Source organism: Rhinopithecus roxellana, chromosome 12, assembly GCF_007565055.1.
Source record: "Rhinopithecus roxellana isolate Shanxi Qingling chromosome 12, ASM756505v1, whole genome shotgun sequence".
In the NCBI taxonomy this organism is placed as follows: Eukaryota; Metazoa; Chordata; class Mammalia; order Primates; family Cercopithecidae; genus Rhinopithecus; species Rhinopithecus roxellana.
In genome coordinates, this window is record NC_044560.1 from 27504567 (window position 1) to 27525841 (window position 21275).

The 21275-nt window shown below is 49.8% G+C and overlaps 1 protein-coding gene across 5 annotated transcripts in view; it reads left to right on the plus strand.

Moving 5' to 3' along the window:
* Positions 1-5151: 5151 nt before the first annotated feature.
* The window catches only part of PLEKHM2 (pleckstrin homology and RUN domain containing M2), a 49133-nt gene continuing 33009 nt past the window's right edge, over positions 5152-21275 (plus strand). Inside the window, exon 1 of one of the 5 annotated variants that reach the window (XR_004060388.1) lies at positions 5152-5646. Coding sequence is in view for 3 of the 5 variants with exons in the window: in XM_030942253.1 (XP_030798113.1) it covers positions 5587-5646 (60 nt within the window). In the remaining 2 variants the exon portion in view is untranslated. The remainder of the gene's footprint in view (positions 5647-21275) is intronic. The other 4 variants (XR_004060387.1, XM_030942253.1, XM_030942254.1 and 1 more) reach the window with 4 other exon arrangements.

Below are 21275 nucleotides of genomic sequence, written 5' to 3' on the forward strand. Positions count from 1 at the left end.
TAAGTCTGACATCCCCTTGGCTTCATCCCACTGATAGAAGAAGAAACAGCATGGAAGAGGAAATTTGTGTAGAATCCCAGCATAGGAATGGATCACATTTCTGTTCATATTCTATTTGAGAGGATTTGATCATATAGCTGTGCCTGTTGCAAAGGAGGCTGGGAAATGTAGTATAGCACTGTGCCTGGTTACAACCGTATTACTGTGTAAAGAGAGAGAAGATTTTGTTTTTTTGTTGTTTGGCTTTTGTTTTGAGACAGGGTCTTGTTCTGCTGCCTAGGTTGGAGTGCAGTGGTGCAAACATGGCTCACTGCAGCCTCAACCTCCCATGTAGCTGGGATCACAGGAACACATCACCATGCCTGGCTAATTTTTGGATTTTTTGTAGAGATGGGGGGTCTTACTTTGTTGCCCAGGCTGGTCTTGAACTCCTGAGCTCAAGTGATCTTCCCACCTTGGCCTCCCAAAGCACTGGGATTACAGGCGTTAGCCATTGCACCCAGTCAGAAAGAGCAGATTTGGGTGAATAGCTGGAGGCCCTCGGATGCGAACAGACCAGCATGCTTGAGAAACTAAGGTTGGTGGGGCTGGCACACATCAGCTGAGAGATTAGGAGATGAGTCAGGGAGGGAGGCTGGATCAGATCAGCGTTGGAAGCCAGAGAAAAGAGTATGGACTGTATTCTAAATGCTATGACAGTAGGTGGAGGCTGCAGTCAGCTGAGATCACGCCACTGCACTCCAGCCTGGGTGACAGAGCGAGACTCTGTCTCAAAAAACAACAGGCTGGGCGCGGTGGCTCACGCCTGTAATCCCAGCACTTTGGGAGGCTGAGGTGAGTGGATCACGAGGTCAGGAGTTCAAGACCAGCCTGGCCAACGTGATGAAACCCCCATCTCTACTAAAAATACAAAAATTAGCCAGGTGCAGTGACAGGCACCTGTAATCCCAGCTACTTGGGAGACTGAGGCAGGATAATTGCTTGAACCCAGGAGGCGGAGGTTGCAGTGAGCCGAGATCAAGCCACTGCACTCCAGCCTGAGTGACAGAATAAGACTCCATCTCAAAGAACAACGACAAATAAATAAATAAATAAATAAATAAATAAGAATAGAAAAATAGGATCATTTTTCCTGGGTCACTGATTTGGAAATTAAGGCAAAGTGACTTGCCTGAGGCCCTAGCATGAATCAGCTGAGGCTTTTGATTCTTGTTGCCTTTTGACTCAGAGTCCCGTGCACTTCTCATGTGATCAGAAAAGTCTTGTGCAATAAATGAATGAGCTTCAATTTCCAGCTTAAGTGACTCCCAATAACAAAATAGTTATCTTGTGTTTTTCAGAGTCACCCTGTTTTTGTTGTTGTTGTTGTTGTTTGTTTGTTTGTGTGCTTTTTGGGGTTTTTTTAGAGATGAAGTCTCACTCTGTCACCCAGGCTGGAGTGCAGCCACGTGAGCTCAAGAGACCCTCCCTCTTCAGCCTCCGAAGCAGCTGAGGCTATAGACGGGCACCACCACACCCGGCTCGCCCAGTGTTTGACATGCAGAATGGATTCCATATTTGAATGCTGGACAAGGAGCAATTAGCTGCACATGAATGCACATTTGACCTCTCCCTCTTTCCTGCAAGAAGTCTTGTTAGATAACAATGTCTGTTCTACCAGCTCACCTATGCAAACCTTAGGAATTTGGTAGACAGTGAGACTTTACGTTCCTCTGAATGTTGTAAAGTGCTGAATGTGACCATCTCCCAATGCATGAAGATGAAAACAATAGGGTAGAAATGCCACCACCTTCTTATGTCACAGACTAAGTGGATCACCCCGGGTATACAGCCAAGGAATAAAAATATCCATTGAGTGTACCATGTGTCCAAGCCATGAACAGCCATTCCTAGGGAGGAGGTGCCCAGCAGAAGACAGTGCTCAGCAGAAGATAGCCTGCTATTCAACAGCAGAGAAGAATATCAAACTTGTTGGGTCAACTACGGGGGACTGCATTTTCATGAACCACAGCTGCATCCAACAGGTTGGGGCCTGTACGCACCATAGCCAGGATGGAGTGGGAAGGAAGTGCACGATTAGACTAGTCATTCACTCCAGCTGCCTCTGACTCCACAAACACCTTTGGTAAGTAGGAGGCTATTTCTACTCACAGATACCTGGCTATTTATTTCCTCATTCAAAATAATGTGTCCTCTGTCCTCAACTTTTTCTCTACCTATCCAGTGACTGGAGTCTCAATCCTCATCTGTTCTTATTCTGCTTTCTGAGTAAGAGAGGTAGATGACAACTCCAAAGAGGCTGTTATCTCTTATTTTCCTGAACTTAGTACTAATAAGAAAACACCCTGGGCTGGGCATGATGGCTCATGCCTGTAATCCCAACCCTTTGGGAGGCTGAGGTAAGAAGATGGCCTGAGTTCAGGAGTTCAAGACCAGCCTGGGTAACAGAGCGAGGCCATGTCTCTACAAAAAATAAAATTCGCTGGGCGTGGTGGCACAGCTACTTGGGAGGCTGACGTGGGAGGGTCCCCCAGGGAGTTCAAGCTGCAGTGCGCTATGATCACACCACTGCACTCCAGCCTGGGTGACAAAGTGTGAGACCCTGTCTTTAAAAAATAATTTAAGGCCGAGGCGGGCAGATCACCTGAGGTCAGGAGTTCAAGACCAGCCTGGACAACATGGTGAAACCCCGTCTCTACTAAAAATACAAAAATTAGCTGGGCGTGGTGGCTGGTGCCTGTAATCCCAGCTACTCGGGAGGCCGAGGCAGAGAATTGCTTGAACCCGGGAGGCAAAGTTGCAGTGAGCTGAGATCATGCCACTGCACTCCAGCCTGGGTGACAAAATAAATAAATAAATAAACAAACAAATAAATATAATTAAAAAAAAAAAGAAAATGTCCTGGGTTTAGTTAGTATAAACTTCACTTTTTTCCCTAAAGGGTTAGACCCAGCCCCCGTGGGGTTGTCTCCTAGAATAGCATTCAAAACTGTAAAGGGCTCCTTGGCCCAGAAAAGGATACAAATGGCTTCTGGAGTCAGATTCCTGGGTTGGCATTTGGGCTCCACCACTTGCTGTATGATTTTCAGCAAAGTACCTAAATCCTATCCCTTAATTTCTTTATCTGTACAAGAATCGTTCTATGAGGATACATGCGACCAGTGTACAGAAGCACTGAGTTCAGTACGTGACACATAGTTAACACTAAACACTTAACATTCACTGTTGTCAACACTCGTATTTACTGTTAGGAACTCTTGTCCTAGGTCCTGGGGTGGTAATGATATGCAGCAACCCCAGCTTCTCAGGTAATTGTTTTCTTTTCCTTTTCCTGAGTTCATTTTGTCCGCTGATCTAGTCATATAAAAACAAAGTACCAGCAGGGCGTGGTGGCTCCCACCTATAATTCCAGCATTTTGGGAGGCTGAGGCGGGTGGATCAACTGAGGTCAGGAGTTCCAGACAAGCCCGGCCAACATGGCAAAACCCCGTCTCTACTAAAATACAAAAAATTAGCCGGGCATGGTGGTGGGCGCCTGTAATCTCAGCACTCAGGAAGCTGAGACAGGAGAATCATTTGAACCCGGGAGGCGGAGGTTGCAGTGAGCCGAGATTGTGCCACTGCACTCCGGCCTGGGCAACAGAGCAAGACTCTGCCTCGGAAAAAGAAAAAAAAAAAAAAAAAGAGCTGGGTGTGGTGGCACCCGCGCCTGTAGTCCCAGCTACTCAGGAGGCTGAAGCAGGAGAATCGCTTAACCTGGGAAGCCGAGGTTGCAGTGAGCCGATATCGCATCACTGCACTCCAGCCCGGGGAACAGAGCAAGGCTCCGTCTCAGAAAAAAAAAAAAAAAAGGTAACACTATCTTGGGTCTCTCCTTAGGAAACCGAGGGGTGGGGAGCAAACTTTGGAGGCTTGTGGGGTTCCTCTGAGATAAGCAATGAATCAGTATTTCAGATGCTAAGGGGACTTCAGGGATGGGGTGGCCTGAGCAGAGAAGAGGGAAGACCAGGGAACCAGAGTTGAGAATTGGGGTGTCTGAGAACAAAAAGGACTAATCGATGTGTCAGGATATATTTATTTGGGAACCTAGGGAGGGATGAGAGCCAGGTAGGAGGAGACTGAGACCTCTACGTGCAGGGGCTTTATGAGATGGTGGATTTGAGGAGGGTGTATGGGAACACAGAGTTGTTATGGTGGGCTTCAGGGGCTGAGGGAGTTGAGGCCCTCGTGACATGTGGGGCTGAAGAAGAGGGATAAGGATAAAGAGTGGGAACGGCATTGGGGCTGAAGGTGAAGAGGGTGTGTTTTGCGGGTAGGGAGGAGCACCAGGGACCTCAAATGTAAGACTGGGCCTTGTGGGTGAGGCACTGAGGAGCGGAGAGGCTGGGGAGGGCCAGGGGGGCCAGGGAGGGTCTAGGGCTGGGGGCTGGAGTCTAAGCTGACCCAGTGGGGATGCTGGGTCCTTCAGGCTGCCAAAGCCAGGGGGCCCGGTGTGCGCATTGAGGGGATGGCTGGGCTAAGGAAGGGGAGGAAGATAAGTGGGGCTTGTGGGCTGAGAGGGTCTCGGGGTCCCTGGCCAGAGTTAGTGGGGTGCACTGGGGTCTCCGAGGAGGGGTGGGGCCCCCCGCGACGGCGGAGGGGTCTGTGGACTAAAGAGGGCCGGCAGGAGGGGGCCCAGGGTCTGTGGGTGTCTCTGCAGTCTCTGAGGGGGGCCAGGGTCTCGGGGTCTGTGGAGGTCTCTGGCCTGTGGAGTCGGAGTCTCCAGAGTCCTTGGGGCTGTGGAAGTCTCCGGGGTTTTGAGGGGGGAGCCTGTGGGCTGAGGAGGGCTGTGGGGAGGGTCTTGGGGTCTCTGAGGAGGGTCAGCGCCTCGGGGTCTGTGGGGGTCTCTGAGGAGGGCTGGGGGCCCAGGGTCTGTGGGGGTCCCCAGCAGGTGGGACTGGGGTCTCCGGAGTCCCTGGAATCTTAGAGTGTCTCTGAGGCCCCGGGGGGTAGTCTATGGCCTGAGGAGGGCTGGTGGGGAGGGTCTCCAGGGTCTCTGAGGAGGGCCGGTGTCCTGGGCAGGTGGGGTCGGGGTCTCCTGAGTCCCTGGGGTCTGAGGGTGTCTCTGGGGTCCCTGAGGGAATCTGTGGGCTGAGGAGGGCCGGGGTCCCCGGCACGAGATCTCCGGAGTCCCTGGGGTCTGAGAGTGTCTCTGGGGACCCGGGGAGAGTCTGTGGCCTGAGGAGGGCTGGGGGCGGGTCTCGGGGTCTCTGGGGAGGGCCGCGCCCAGGGTCTGTGCGGGTCTCCGGGTCCCCGGAGTCCCCAGGCGCAGGCGGGCCCTGGCGCCGCCCCGCCTGACATCAGTTCCTGCCGCCGCCGCCGCGCACAGCCAGCGGCCTCCTTCCCCGCCGGCCGCGCTCCGGAGCCGCCGGGCCGCGGTGGAGCGAGGGCCCGGGCGAGGCGAGGGCCGGGCGGCGGGCGCCGGGCCCCGCGGCCGGCACGACGGAGCCCCCGCACGGCCGGCGGCAGCGGTTGGCGGCGGCCCCCGGCCCCCGGCGCGGGAAGAGGCGGCGGGGCGGCGGCAGCGGCGGCGACGCTGGCAGCGCCATGGAGCCGCGGGAGGTGAAGGACCGGATCCTGGAGAACATCTCGCTGTCGGTGAAGAAGGTGAGCGCGGCCGGCCTCCCTCCCGGCCGGGGCCCCTTCCCCGCCGCTCCCCCAACGCCCTCCGGCGGCGCTTGCCCGGGCCGGGGTCCCTCCTGCCGCCGGGACTCGGGCCCCCCGCCCTTCGCCTCCGCGACCCGGGGGGCGACGAGCGGCCGGGAACCCTGGGCCGGTGGAGGGGAAGCGGGGCCGCTCACGTGAGCGCCGCGGCCTCGGAGCTATTTTTAAAGAACAAAGTTAGATCAGCATCCTCGGAGCTTCCCCAAACCTGGCCCGGGGCCCTGCCCTCCTGGAGAGGGGTCAGCGACCCTCCCGTCCCCCACTGGGGCAGCGGCGCCCCCGGCAGCTCCTGAAGGAGCCCTATGCAGCTTCCTCCGGAATCCGCTGCATCCCCGGGTCCCACTGCAAGGCTGGCGTCGCCCAGGGTCTGGCAGTCAGGGTGGAGACCAGTGACAAGCAACTTAACTTTCCCCAGGCCTGGGTCCCGGCGACATTGCCTCTGCCCCTGGGAAATACCCTGAATAATCTTGCTCAAGGATGGTAGCTTTGAAGAGGTTCACTGGGGGCTTTGATTATAAGAACCTGAAGTACCTGGGGATTGCAGTTTGGATGCGGAACCGAGGAACCGGGTGACACCACAGACACCTTGCTGTGGGGCTTGCCGCAGTAAACATCACTGTCCCAATTCCAGGTAGAAATGAGTACATACCTGTCAAGGGCATGTATTTGTGATGAAGTTGGCATATCCGCAAAAGGGTCCCGTGCTAGAAGGTAGAATCCATATTCTGACATTATTGGGCTGGATGTAAAAATAAAATAATAATTTTAAAAGAATCCATATTCACTGAAAACCTAAATGGCCAAATCAGAATGGATTTCTCTCTCTCTCTCTCTCTCTCTCTCTCTCTCTCTCTCTGTCTCTGTCTCTCTCTGTAATTTGAATTCCTGGCTCACCAGATAGTCTCAGAAACTGAAAAAAAAAAAAAAAAAAAGAAAAGAAAAATAAAATGGCTTGGGTGAGGGACTCAGCAGCTTATTTTACTTGAAGAAGCAAAATGAAGATAATTAGATCAACCATCATATTGAAATAATGGTCTGTTTTCCCACTTAGATTCCTCAAAAGCAACACAGGCAAGCTATTTTACCTTTCATAAACATAAATGTGACTTAAAAATAAAACAGATTCTCGAATTGCCCTTACTAAAAACATTCCTCTAAAAGCACAACTAAAGTAACATTGCTGAGATCCAACAAGAGTTTTACGTAGTTTTACTGAGCTTTGCTAATGTAATGGGGTATGGTTTTTGCTTACTCAAGGCGGGCAGGATGAGCAAATACTTTGTTGAGAAGCAATACATCTTTCCTAATGGAAGCGAAAGGAACACAGGTGACCTTTCTAATCTAATCTGGGCTGATTTGTGGCTTCAGGTAGGCCCGGCATTTGTCTTTTTATTTCAAACAAATGAATGGAGAAAGTCCGTGATGGAGAGGTGGTAGACATGGAGCACCCAGTCACATGTATAAGCATGAGTCTTTTGAAGGCAGAGATTCACTCTGTAAATCAGGCTGTCACTTATGAGAGTTAGGTGTGTTTGCTAAGATGCATATAATTGTAGGTGTTTGGACAAGGACACTTTATTGAGCTGGAATGCACCCCAGAAAATGTCACATACTAGAAACTGCAAACCCATCCCTGGGTGTATCACAACCAAAGCCATGGTCAGCATCATCGTTAGGAGCGTGGATTCTGGAGTCTAGCTGCCCGATTGAATCCCCACCCTGCCATATTAATAACGCTGTAACCTTGGTCAGGCTTGTTAACCTCTCCATGCCCCAGTTTCTTCATCTATAAAGCAGGGATAAAATTAGGGTTGTTGTGAAGTGTTTTTTGTTGTTGTTGTTTTGTTTGTTTTTGAGACACAGTCTTGCTCTTCCCTAGGCTGGAGGGCAGTGATGTGATCTCAGCTCACTGCAACCTCCACCTCCCGGGTTCAAGTGATTCTCCTGCCTCGGCCTCCCAGGTAGCTTGGGATTACAGATGTGCGCCACCACGCCCGGCTAATTTTTGTATTTTTAGTGGAGATGGAGTTTCACCATATTGGCCAGGCTGGGCTCGAACTCCTGACTTTGTGATCCGCCTGCCTCAGCCTCCCAGAGTGTTGGGATTACAGGCGTGAGCCACTGCGCCCGGCCTTTTTTTTTTTTTTTTTGAGACAGGAGTCTTGCTCTGTTGCCCAGGCTGGAGTGCAGTGGCGCGATCTCAGCTCACTGCAGGCTCCGCCTTCCGGGTTCACGCCAACTCTCCTGACTCAGCCTCCCGAGTAGCTGGGACTACAGGCGCCTGCCACCATACCCGGCTAATTTTTTTGTATTTTTAGTAGAGACGGGGTTTCACCGTGTTAGCCAGGATGGTCTCGGTCTCCCGACCTTGTGATCCGCCTGCCTCAGCCTCCCAAAGTGCTGGGATTACAGGCGTGGTGAAATTTTAATAAACATATGTAGAGTGTTTAGCATGGATCCTGGCCCAGTCTTAACTGGTAGATTTTTTCTTTGTGGAAGAGCCCATTCCTCAATTTTACAAGGCTTGAAGATGGCTCAAGTGCCTCACCACCTAAAGGTCGTTCTACAACACCATTTGTTCTTGGTAGCCACTTCCTCTGTGTCTTTGTTTGAGACAACTGCGATATGATTCTTGCATCATAAATTACATTTGGTTTTCTGAATCAGAGTGTCTGCTTTACTAGGAACCTGTTAGTTTGGCTACAGCAGTAAACATTGAGGACAGCAGTCTTGGGGTCAGATTTGTCCTTGAATGCCAGTCTCACCTAAATGTGTTATATAACACCTTGAGAGTTGCTTTGCCTTTTTTCTTCCATCCTACCACCAGTAAATGGTCTTACTGGTCCTTTTATAAGGATTTTACATGAAGAAAATGAGGTGCGTATTTCTGCAAGGAAAGATCCGTTGTGTATTTCTGTGTTTGCAAAGAGTATTTTAGAACTTTTTGTGAAAATGAAGCATGCCTGCAGAAAAGTGCACAGGTCCTGAGTGGACAGCTTAATGAGTTCTCACAAAGTGAAAACACCTGCATATCCAGCACCCTGACCAAGAAACAGATCATGACCATTATCCCAGAAAGCCCCCTCGTTCCCCCTCCCAGAAACTACACCCTCAAAGCAACCACTATCCCCAACGAGTATTGTTGAGTTCAGCTATTTTCACACTTAGATTTTGTGATGGTGAATACCCATTATAACACTAGACAGGTGAAATAGCTGTTAATCCGTCTGAATCCAAGGCAACCTGTGTTCTGATATGGACACAGAATTTCTGGGGGTTAGAGAGAACTGGAGAGTTTAATAATTAACCTGATTAAATGAAAGTGATAACATAGGCCGGGCATGGTGGCTCACGCCTGTAATCCCAGCACTTTGGGAGGCCAAGGTGGATGGATAATTTGAGGCCAGACATTCGAGACCAGCCTGGCCAACATGGTGAAACCCCATCTCTACCAAAAATACAGAAATTAGCCAGGTGTGGTGGCGCATGCGTGTAGTCCCAGCTACTTGGGACGCTGAGGCAGAGAAGCACTTGAACCCTGGAGGTGGAGGTTGCAGTGAACTGAGATCGCGCCACTACACTCCAGCGTGGGTGACAGAGGGAGACTCCTCAAAAAAAAAAAAAAAAAAAAAAAAAAAGGAAATGATAACAATGGAAAGCAAATTCAATTCCATATTCAATTCTCGAAAGGGAGCTAGTAGCAGAAACATCCGAGATGCTGCCAATAAATGGTTGCTGATTTGTTAATAGTTAAAGAGAAATGTCCAAGTCAACGACAGCTTTGGCATTTTTGAATCAGCATGTGATTCTACTAAATAACATCTTCTCCAGAGGAGGGAAGGCAGGCAGTGATTTTTCCCAAGTTCTGCTTTTGGGAGCAGGTGTGTCTGCTGTGTATGCCTGCAGAATGAGCAAAGACTATATGCCATAAGAAGCAGCCTCCTGGTCAGGCGCGCTGGCTTACGCCTGTAATCCCAGCACTTTGGGAGGCCAAGGTGGGCGGATCACCTGAGGTCAGGAGATCGAGACCAGCCTGACCAACATGGAGAAACCCCATCTTTATTAAAAATACAAAATTAGCTAGGCGTGGTGGTGCATACCTGTAATCCCAGCTACTCGGGAGGCTGAGGCAGGAGAATCACTTAAACCTGGGAGGCAGAGGTTGCGGTGAGCTGAGATCACACCATTGCACTCCAGCCTGGGCAACAAGAGCGAAACTCCGTCTAAAAAAAAAAAAAAGAAATACTGGTAGAGTTCAGAGAAAGAGAACAAGCAGGCATTCAAGATAGAAGAAACAGCCTAGGCATTCCCAAGGAAGTGGGGCCCTCTAGATGGTTTTCCGAGGACAGGCGTGACCTGTCTTAAGTCAGGCCTGTCTTAAGATTGCCAAGGGTTCTGCAAGATGCGGCTGGAAAGTGCTTTCTGTGGAAGCCATGTAGCCTAGTGGACACAAATGCAGGCTTAAGAGGTATGCAGACTTGGGCCTGGGTTTGACTTCTGGGTTTGTCACTGACCATCTCAATCCTGGCAGATGACTGGACCACTGTTCGCATCAGCAGTGAGAACCTACTACTAATCTTATAATGATAATTCAATTATATGAGAGAACACCCTTACAGCACTTAGCACAATACCTTGCTTACAGTGAGGCCTAAGTAAAAGCCACCATTACTACTTGCAAGTGTCTCTGTGGACTCTGCAGTTCCCCCTTGTGCAGTCTTCAGTGAGTGTTGTTTTGTTTTTGTTTTTGTTTTTTGGAGACGGAATTTTGCTCTTGTTGCCCAGGCTGGAGTGCAGTGGCACGATCTCAGCTCACTGCAACCTCCGCCTCCCAAGTTCAAGTGATTCTTGAGCCTCAGCCTCTCCAGTATCTGGGATTACAGGCATGCACCACTATGCCCGGCTAATTTTGTATTTTTAGTAGAGATGGGGTTTTGCCATGTTGGCCAGGCTGGCCTCAAACTCCCTACCTCAGGTGATCCGCCTGCCTCGGCCTCCCAAAGTGCTGGGATTATAGGCGTGAGCCACCACGCCCAGCCGAGTGTTTTTTGTTTGTTTGTTTTTGTTTTTTTTTTGATAGTCTTGCTCTGTCGCCCAGACTGGAGTACAGTGGCATGATCTTGACTCACTGCAACCCCCTCCTCCCGGGTTCAAGAAATTCTCATGCCTCAACCTTCCGAGTAGCTGGGATTACAGGCACAGACCACCACACCCTGCTAATTTTTGTATTTTGAGTAGAGACAGGAATTCACCATGTTGGCCAGGCTGGTCTTGAACTCCCGGTGTCAAGTGATACACCCGCTTTAGCCTCCCAAAGTACAGATGTGAGCCACTGCCTCCAGCTTCAATGAGAGTCTTTTTTTTTTTTTTGAGACGGAGTCTCGGTCTGTTGCCCAGGCTGGAGTGCAGTGGCCGGATCTCGGCTCACTGCAAGCTCCGCCTCCCGGGTTTACGCCATTCTCCTGCCTCAGCCTCCCAAGTAGCTGGGACTACAGGTGCCTGCCACCTCGCCCAGCTAGTTTTTTGTATTTTTTAGTAGAGACGGGGTTTCACCGTGTTAGCCAGGATGGTCTCGATCTCCTGACCTCGTGATCCGCCTGTCTCGGCCTCCCAAAGTGCTGGGATTATAGGCTTGAGCCACCGCGCCGGGCCTTCAGTGAGAGTCTTATACTACACTGCTCTGTTTCTTCAAGCTCAAACTTTTTCTTAAAAGGCCACATGGTAAATATTTTCAGGCCGTATAGTCTTTGTTGAAACTGCTCAGTTCTGCTCAGAAGCAACCAAATGTGTATGAGTGTGGCTTTGTTCCAATAAAACTTTATTTACAAAAATAGGTAGCAGGCTGGATTTAGTCCACAGGCAGTATTTCACATATGAAGCATGTATTCATATGAAAAAGTCCTTGCCAAGGTAGACCAGGGATTACTTCCAGAGAAGTTGGTGCAACCAGTCCTATAGTTAACCAAATCTCTATTGTAGCTGTGTTTTTGCACGTTATATTAGGCTTGCAGAGTGAATGTGGACACTTGTAAATCCCATCATGTGTCTTTGTATTCAATTATTCAAAACTATTTTGTGAGCATCTTTCTTAGGACCTCACCATCATAGGCCCTAGGAAGGTTCTTATGAACAGGCAGATGAGTGTCTGCCCTCATGGAGCTGACATTCTAGAAGAAGAAGAAGGGTGATAAATTCGTAGACAAATGCAGAGATGATTTCAGATCATGGTAAGCGTTATGAAGGCATTCAAGCAATATGATAAAGAACTGGCAGGGAAGTTTGCTTTGGAGATGATCAGGGAAGATTCCCTAAGGCAGTGACATTGCAACCTGCAAGGGACACCGAGTAGGATAAGAGAATGCAAAATGATTCTTTTTGTGCGTGTGTTTGTTTGAGATAGGGTTTCACTATGTGGCCCATGCTGGAGTACAGTGGCACCATCATGGCTCACTGCAGCCTTCAACTCCTGGGATCAAGCGATTCTCCCACCTCAGCCACCTGAGTAGCTGGGACTACAGACGTATGCCACCACGTCCAGCTAATTTTTATTTTATTTTTTTGTGGAGGCAAGGTCTCACTATGTGGCCCAGGCTGGTCTCGAACTCCTGAGCTCATGTGATCCTCCCACCTCGGCCTGCGTACTAGGATTACAGGCATAAGCCACTGCACTTGGCCATAAAATTATTCTAAGAAAATAAGTAGTTGTTTTTAAAAACACACAAATAGCTCAGAATTATATAAAATGAAAAGTAATTGCCCCTGTTCTCCCACCCTTTAAAGGGGTAAGTGAATTGTAATAGGGTAACCATCGCTCAGTTCCTGGGTCCTGACCACCTTCTCTGGCCTCAGTCTCCCACCCACTTCGGTTTGGACAGACAGTGCCCCACCGCGTCGGCTCTGAGTGAAGTTTTATTTCCGGCCAGGCACACTGTCTTGAGCAGGAGTCTCCCAGTCCCCAGCCGGGATCGGGATTTACTGGCTCTGGTGAATGAGCCACAGCTGTTGTTCAGCCCACCCTGTCTGTGCAGTTGAAAAGGCTGCCTTGGATGGTGAACTTTTTCTCATTTTTCTACTCCTGAGATAGGTTAGATCTGCAAGTACATAAAAATTAGCTGGAGGCGGGGAGGAGAGGCAGTGGGCATAGTCGCTCACGACTATAATCCCAGCGCTTTGCGGGGCTGAGGTGGGAGGATCACTTGAGTCCAGGAATTCAAGACCAGCCTGTGCAACATGATGAGACCCCGTCTCTATAAAAATAAAAAATTAGGTGGGCATGGTGGCACATGCCTATAGTCCCAGCTACTCAGGAGGCTGAGGCAGGAGGGTCACTTGAGCCCATAAGGTTGAGGCTGCAGTGAGCCAGGATCATGCCATTACGCTCCAGCTTGGGTGACAGTGAGACCCTGTCTTGGAAAAAAAAAAAAATTAGCTGGGCTAGCTCATTCCTGGAGAGGGACTGGTTGGTAGGTAGATGTAAAAATTGTATTAACTATTTGGTTTAGATCAATAGTTTTGTTTCTCTCTGGCTTTACAGAAAAACTCGTAAGAGTTTTAGAGTTTTAAATGTTCTCAAAATCCCTAAGGACCTGAGTCACCAGGATAAAGATTTACATAAAATAGTATCTACACACACACTTTACAAACTGAAGTGTTAAGGGTCAGTGTGCCTTCTCCCTGCTCCTCTTCCTCTTCTTCCTCCAGGTCCTAAATTCTCAGTGGCTATTTCCCTGCTCCTTTCCTCTCTCCCAGAGTAGAGGCTGTCTGGTGAGGGCTGGGAGGGACCTGAAGGTCCCTAACCCGGAAGCCATGGTGTGCACAGAGGGATCCTAACCCGGTGAGTAACTCCACCCAGGCTCAGGAGTAGATACTAGTGGAGAAGTGATATCTGCTTTTTCTGAGCCCTGCCCATTTACTTTTTGTGTGTGTGTGTGTGTGTGTGTTTTTTTTTTTTTGCGGAGACTCGGTTTCCCTGTGTTGCTCAGGCTGGTGTTGAGCTCCTGGCCTCAAGCCTTCCTCTCACCCCAGCCTCCCAAAGTGTGGGGTTACAGGTGCAAGCCACTGTGCCCATGCCCATTCACTTTTTCTTTTTCTTTTTTTTTTTTTTTTTTTTTGAGGCGGAGTCTCACTCTGTCGCCCCGGCTGGAGTGCAGTGGCCAGATCTCAGCTCACTGCAAGCTCCGCCTCCCGGGTTTACGCCATTCTCCTGCCTCAGCCACCCAAGTAGCTGGGACTACAGGCGCCCGCCACTTCGCCCGGCTAGTTTTTTTTTTTTTTTTTGTATTTTTGGTAGAGACGGGGTTTCACCGTGTTAGCCAGGATGGTCTCGATCTCCTGACCTCGTGATCCGCCCGTCTCGGCCTCCCAAAGTGCTGGGATTACAGGATTGAGCCACCGCGCCCGGCCCACTTTTTATTTTTTTAATGGAGTTTTGCTCTTGTTGCTCAGGCTAGAGCATGGTGGCATGATCTCAGCTCACTGCAACCTCCTTCTCCCCCGTTCAAGCGTTTCTCCTGCCTTAGCCTCCCAAGTAGCTGGGATTATAGGCGTGCACCACCATGCCCAGCTAATTTTGTATTTTTAGTAGAGATGGGGGTTTCACCATGTTGGTCAGGGTGGTCTCAAACTCCTGACCTCAAGTGATCCACCTGCCTTGGCCTCCCAAAGTGCTGGGATTACAGGCGTGAGCCACTGTGCCTAGCCACACTTTTTTTTTTTTTTTTTTTTTTCTTTTTTGAGACAGAGTCTCTCTCCCTTGCCCAGGCTGGAGGGCAGTGGCGCAATCTCGGCTCACTGCAGCCTCCACCTCCTGGGTTCAAGCAGTTCTCCTGCCTCAACCTCCTGAGTAGCTGGGATTAGAGGTGCCTGCCACCACACCTGGCTAATTTTTGTATTTTTAGTAGAGATGGGGTTTCACCATGTTGGCCAGGCTGGTCTCGAACTCCTGGCCTCAAGTGATCTGCCCGCCTCAGCCTCCTGAAGTGTTGGGATTACAGGCATGAGCCACCTCACCCAGACCCATGCCTGTTTGCTTTTAAGTTATGGTTCTCCTTTTACAAAATGCTTCTCTGACGTCAGGTTTCTGTTAGAAACCTTGTGACACTGTGGTCCTTTCCATCCCATCACAGAACACCCTGGGCTCGCTCTCTCCATGGTTTGGCTATGGCTTAGGCCCATCCAGATTGAAAAGCCCTGTATGATGATTTGAGGCCAGGCAGAAACTCACCTGGGGTTTAACAGGAACAGGTCGCCATCTGGTAGTAACAGGCTCTCTGTTCAGATGGGGCTGACTGTCTGTGGTCACTCTGCCATCATGGCTAGCACTCCAGAGCTTCAGATGGAGCAGTGGTGATTCCTGTGGTTCTCCCTCAGAATTCATCCAGCGGGAGCCTAGTGTGAAAAGAAATTCCCAGCAAAACTAAAAATCTGCTGCCAGCTGACACAAATGTTAGGTCTGGAAACGTTGAGTAAGAGGCAGAGTGGTCCACACAAGCCTTAATGTGGAAAGACAAGAGCTGGTGTTCAGTTCGTGACTATTGTAGGGAGAAGGCTGGCATTTGCAGGGACTGTGGGGCTCCTGGCTGGGTCATGCCTACCTCGGGATTCTTCAGTGCCCATCTCAGGCATCAGGACTCACCACCCTGGCAGGAGTGTGTTGCTGCTGGAGCTGGCAGTGCCCTTCTGTCCCAGGGAAGCAATAGAGCTTTTCTCATGACAAAAAGCTCTCTGGGCTGCCACCTCTGCTGGTAAAAAGGTTTCTTGGCCGGGCATGGTGGCTCACGCCTGTAATCCCAGCACTTTGGGAGACCCAGGTGGGTGGATCATGAGGTCAGGAGTTCGAGACCAGCTTGACCAACATGGTGAAACCCCGTCTCTACTAAAAATAGAAAAATTGGCCAGGCATGGTGGCGCATGCATGTAATCCCAGCTACTCAGGAGGCTGAGGCAGGATAATCACTTGAACCTAGGAGGCAGAGGTTGCAGTGAGCCAAGATCGTGCCACTGCACTCTAGCCTGAGCGACAGAGCGAGACTCCATCTCAGAAAAAAAACAAAAAACAGGTTTCTCGGCCTGTGATCTGGGAACTGCTGTGCAATAGAGAACGAGCAACTCTGGGCCCCGAGCTCTCCTCCCTGAGAGTCTAAACCAGGTAGCGGGGCCGGTTGGTTTGGGTGAAGTCTCCTTTCCAGCCCTATCCCCCTTGGTGTTGCTCATTCAAGGTGCAGACGTCCTAGAACTTCCATTTGAGGCAGGTGAATAAGGCTGATTTCTAGGAGAGTCCTTTCCACTGGAGATTAAAGTTTAGGCCATTGATCTATCAGTTATTGAAACCATCCAGGGTCCTGAGAGCTTCTCCTGACCTCTTGCCAGTGAAGCAGGTGGCCCTCTGTACAGATATTCTCCTCCATGCTGTGTATTTTGTTTTGTTTGGTTTTTTTGAGACAGAGTCTCACTCTATTGCCCAAGCTGGAGGGCAGTGGTGTGATCTCAGTTCACTGCAACCTCCACCTCCCGGGTTCAAGTGATTCTCCTGCCTCAGCCTCCCAAGTAGCTGGGATTACAGGCAGGCACCACCACATTGGGCCAATTTTTGTATTTTTCAGTAGAGACGGGGTTTCATCATATTGGCCAGGCTGGTCTTGAACTCCTGACTTCAAGTGATCCACCTGCTTTGGCCTCCCAAAGTCCTGGGCTTACAGGCATGAGCCACCGCACCTGGCCTTATGCTGTGTACTTGTAATTTATCTTTTCCTCCTTTGCCTATAAGTGTCTATAAAAATTGCACAAATATATAAGGAAGAAGGTATTAGTTTCTTGTAATTCCCTTCCTCCCCAGATAACTGTGTTTAACAGTTGGAACTAACAGATTCTGAGAAACCCAATATTATGCGAGAACAAGGAAGGAACTGATGAGTGCTTGAAATACACAAAAATCTCCAAACTTAATTTTTGAGGGTAATCAACCTTCATTGTTCACACTTCTGCCCCAAGTTGTTTTTGGTGTTCACAGACTACTGAGGCATGAGAGTCCTGAACATGTTGAGAGGAAGGGGAGTAATAAAACCACATGAATCTTTAACATTTAGTTTATTCGGCACCTGTTCCGTGCCAGGCCCTACAGTTGGCATGTTTACATGCGTTTCCTGGGTCAGTGCCCATGATATTGGGGCGTTTTGGGTTTTTTGAGGTTTTTTGGACAGAGTTTCGCTCTGTCGCCCAGGCTGGAGTGCAGTGACACCATCTCAGCTCAATGCAAACTTTGCCTCCCAGATTCAAACGGTTCTCCTGCCTCAGCCTCCAGAGTAGCTGGGATTACAGATGCCCATCACCATGCCCAGCTAATTTTTGTATTTTTAGTAGCAATGGGGTTTCACCCTGTTGGCCAGGCTGGTCTCCAACTCAGGTGATCCACCCGCTTCGGCCTCCCAAAGTGCTGGGATTATAGACATGAGCCACCACACCCGGCTTTGGGGTTTGTTTTTTGGAGACAGGATCTCGCTCTGTCACCCAGGGTGGAATGCAGTGGTGTGATCTCGGCTCACTGCAGCCTCGACCTCCCAGGATCAAATAATCCCCCCACCTCAGCCCTCCTGAGTAGCTGGTACTACAGGTGTACCATCACGTCCAACTAATTTTTTCTGCTTTTTTTTTTTTTTTTGTAGAGATGGAGTTTTGCCATGTTGCCTAGGCTGCTCTGAAACTCCTGGGCTCAAGCCATTCTCTGCCTTGGTTTCCCAAAGTGCTGAGATTACAGGCATGAGCCACTGCACCCGCCCAGTGCCTGTTTAACACACGAGGGAATGGAGTTTAGAGAAATAAACTGCCAGAGGTTATTAAGCTCACAAGGAGCAGGGCTGGAATTTGAACCATTTTCTGGCTCTTGCTGTTTCCATTTCTCTGACCCTTTTCCTTCTCCATGGTGTTGGTCTTGAAGTAACAGATAACACGTCCCCATGGGTCAGTCTGGGGGCCAGTCCTCCATAAAACCATCTAACAAGTATTTGTTTTTTTAAATTTTGTTTTGTTTTGTTTTGTTTGAGACTGAGTTTCGCTCTTGTGCCCAGGCTTGGAGTGCAATGGCGCAATCTCGGCTCACTGCAATCTCCACCTCCTGGGTTCAAGCAATTCTCCTAACTCAGCCTCCCGAGTAGCTGGGATTATAGGCGCCCGCCACCACGCCTGGCTAATTTTTGTATTTTTAGTAGAGACGGGGTTTCATAATATTGGTCAAGCCGGTCTCGAACTCCTGACCTCAGGTGATCCACCCACCTCGGCCTCCCAAAGTGTTGGGATTACAGGCGTGAGCTGCAGCCCCTGGCCACAAATATTTGTTGAGTGAGTATTATGTGCTGAGCACTATTCTAGTCATAGGAATCAACAGTGAGCAAATCCTACCAAGCTCCTTCCGCTGTGGGGCAGACATTCTGGAAGAGGAGACAGACATCAAACAAATTGCAGTGGGATAGGTGTACGCCCCAAGTCCTCCCTAATGTCCTTTACTATCCATTATGGATTTGTAATCCATGAAAGTCTATCATGCTTTCTAGCCTTGTATTTACATTTTCAGCCTGTAGAATATCTGACTGTATTGCACCGGCCTTGGAATGGCAGCAAGAGTCCCCCCAGGGTCCCCCAGCCTAACATTGTGATTTAGACAGTGACGGGGTGAGCATTTCCCTTGGTCATACTTGGGTTGTCTGGAGGCACTCATGAGGTGGTGGTGTAGGGTGGGGGAGACACTCACGAGGTGGTGGTGTAAGCACAGGAGAGGAAAAGGGAAGTGAAAGATGAACACACCAGCTGAAGCTTCCGTTAAAAGGAGGCTTTGAAAAACTCCCTTCTCCTCTGCCAGTGCCACACACAACACTGAGCATGGAGAGCTCAGAAAACAGAGCTCAGGGTCTCTGCCAGCTTCTGCTTCTGTCCCAGCAGGAGAAGAATGGAGTAGAATCGTGTGCACTCTGTTTTCCAGGCCATTGGCTGGCTTCTAGGTCTCTGGTGTTCACTGAGGGGCCCCTTGGCAGAACCTCTTAGCAGTTTTCTCCCCACCTCAAGAGCAGTCCTCCGTCCCTCTGTAAGAAGTCAATCCCTGGCGGGGCGTGGTGGCTCAAGCCTGTAATCCCAGCACTTTGGGAGGCCGAGACGGGCGGATCACAAGGTCAGGAGATGGAGACCATCCTGGCTAACACGGTGAAACCCCTTCTCTACTAAAAAATACAAAAAACTAGCCGGGCGCGGTGGCGGGCGCCTGTAGTCCCAGCTACTCGGGAGGCTGAGGCAGGAGAATGGCGTGAACCCGGGAGGCAGAGCTTGCAGTGAGCTGAGATCAGGCCACTGCACTCCAGCCTGGGCGACAGAGCGAGACTCCGTCTCAAAAAACAAAAAAAAGCATTGATTTCACCAAACTTGCTTAAAAATCGACGCAGTCCCATGGTGGATAAACCCTTTATGACAGCTCCACACATTGGGGGACTTTACCAGACCCAGGATGCCACCCAGCGGGCACACATCCTTCCTGGCTAGGGGCTTTGACTGCCCTTCTAAGACATCGCTGAAGGATGGCATTTTTCTATTTATTTATTTATTTTTAGAGACAGGGTCTTGCTCTGTCACCCAGGCTGCAGTGCACAACCATAACTCCCTGTAGCCTCAAGCTCCTGGGCTAAAGCAATCCTCCTGCCTCATCATCCCAAGTAGTTGGGACTATAGGTGCGTGTCACCAGGCCTGGCAAATTTTTTACTATTTTGTAGAGATGGTGGTCTTGCTATGTTGCCCTGGCTGGTCTTGAACTCCTGGGCTCAAGCGAACTTCCTGCCTTGGGCTCCCAAAGTGCTGGGATTATAGGTATGAGCCACCACTCCCGGCCAACAGCATTTTTCTTTTTTTTCTTTTTTTTTTTTGAGACGGAGTCTCGCTCTGTCGCCCGGACTGGAGTGCAGTGGCGCGATCTCGGCTCACTGCAAGCCCCGCCTCCCAGGTTTATGCCGTTCTCCTGCCTCAGCCTCCCGAGTAGCTGGGACTACAGGCGCCCGCCACCTCGCCCGGCTAGTTTTTTGTATTTTTTAGTAGAGACGTGGTTTCACCGTGTTAGCCAGGATGGTCTCGAACTCCTGACCTCAGGTGATGTGCCCACCTCGGCCTCCCAGAGTGCTGGGATTATAGGTGTGAGCCACTGCACCTGACCAACATTTTTCATATAGAGCAACTAGCCTCGTTTTTGAATTGCAAGATCTCTGATTGGTTCTTATGCAGGGGTGATTTCTGGGCTCTCTTGCTCTATAATTTGATTGCCATTGAGAATGAAATATTTTCCAGGCTATGGTGCAGTGGAACCTCAGGTGAAGGATTTTAAAATTAGGAGAGTAGGCTTGACGCAGTGGCTCATGCCTGTAATCCCAGGGTTTTAGGAGGCCAAGGCAGGAGGATCACTTGAGCCCAGGAGTTCGAGACCAGCCTGGGCAATATAGTGAGACCCCCATCTCTATTAATTTTTAATTATTATTATTTTATTATACTTTAAGTTCTAGGGTACATGTGCACGCATGTATAGGTATACATGTGCCATGTTGGTTTGCTGCACCCATTAATTTGTCATTTACATTAGGTATTTCTCCTATGCTATCCCTCCCCCAGTCCTCCACCCCATGACAGGCCCTGGTGTGTGATGTTCCCTGCCCTGTGTCCAAGTGTTCTCATTGTTCAATTCCCACCGATGAGTGAGAACATGCGGTGTGTGGTTTTCTGTCCTTGTGATAGTTTGCTCAGAATGATGGTTTCCGGCTTCATCCATGTCCCTGCAAAGGACATGAACTCATCCTTTTTTATGGCTGCATAGTATTCCATGGTGTATATGTGCCACATTTTCTTAATCCAGTCTATCATTGATGGACATTTGAGTTGGTTCCAAGTCTTTGCTATTGTGAATAGTGCCACAATAAACATACGTGTGCATGTGTCTTTACCCCATCTCTATTATTAAAATAAATAAATAGGAGACTGGGCCGGGTATGATGAGGTGGGAGGATCGCTTGAGCCCAGGAGTTCAAGACCGGCCTGGGCAATATAGTGAGACCCCATCTCTATTATTATATTACATAAATATATTATTCTAGGAGAGTAGGCTAGGCATGGTGGTGTGCACCTATCGTCCCAGCTACATGGAAGGCTGAGGTGGAAGAATTGCTTGAGCCCAGGAGTTCGAGACTGTAGTGTGCTATGATTATGCCTGTGATTAGCCACTGCACTCCAGCTTGAGCGACATAGTGAGCCCCCATCTCAAAGAAAAACAACAAAAATAAAATTAGCAGTGTACATCGGAAGCATTGTGGTCCCCTGGGGCTGGTAAAGCGGCAGACACCCAGCAGCTGAAGCCTCTGTTGACATCTCATGTTGTCTAGGAGGGAAGCAACTGGGACATTCCTGACGTGGTCCCCTAAATCCTACAGAGCCCCATCACAGAAGCTCTGGGGATGGCCCATGGCCCCTGCTGCTCTGCCCCCCTCAGTTTTGTTTTTTTTTTTTTTTTTAGAGACAAGGTCTCGCTTTGTCACCCAGGCTGGGATGAGCACTTCTG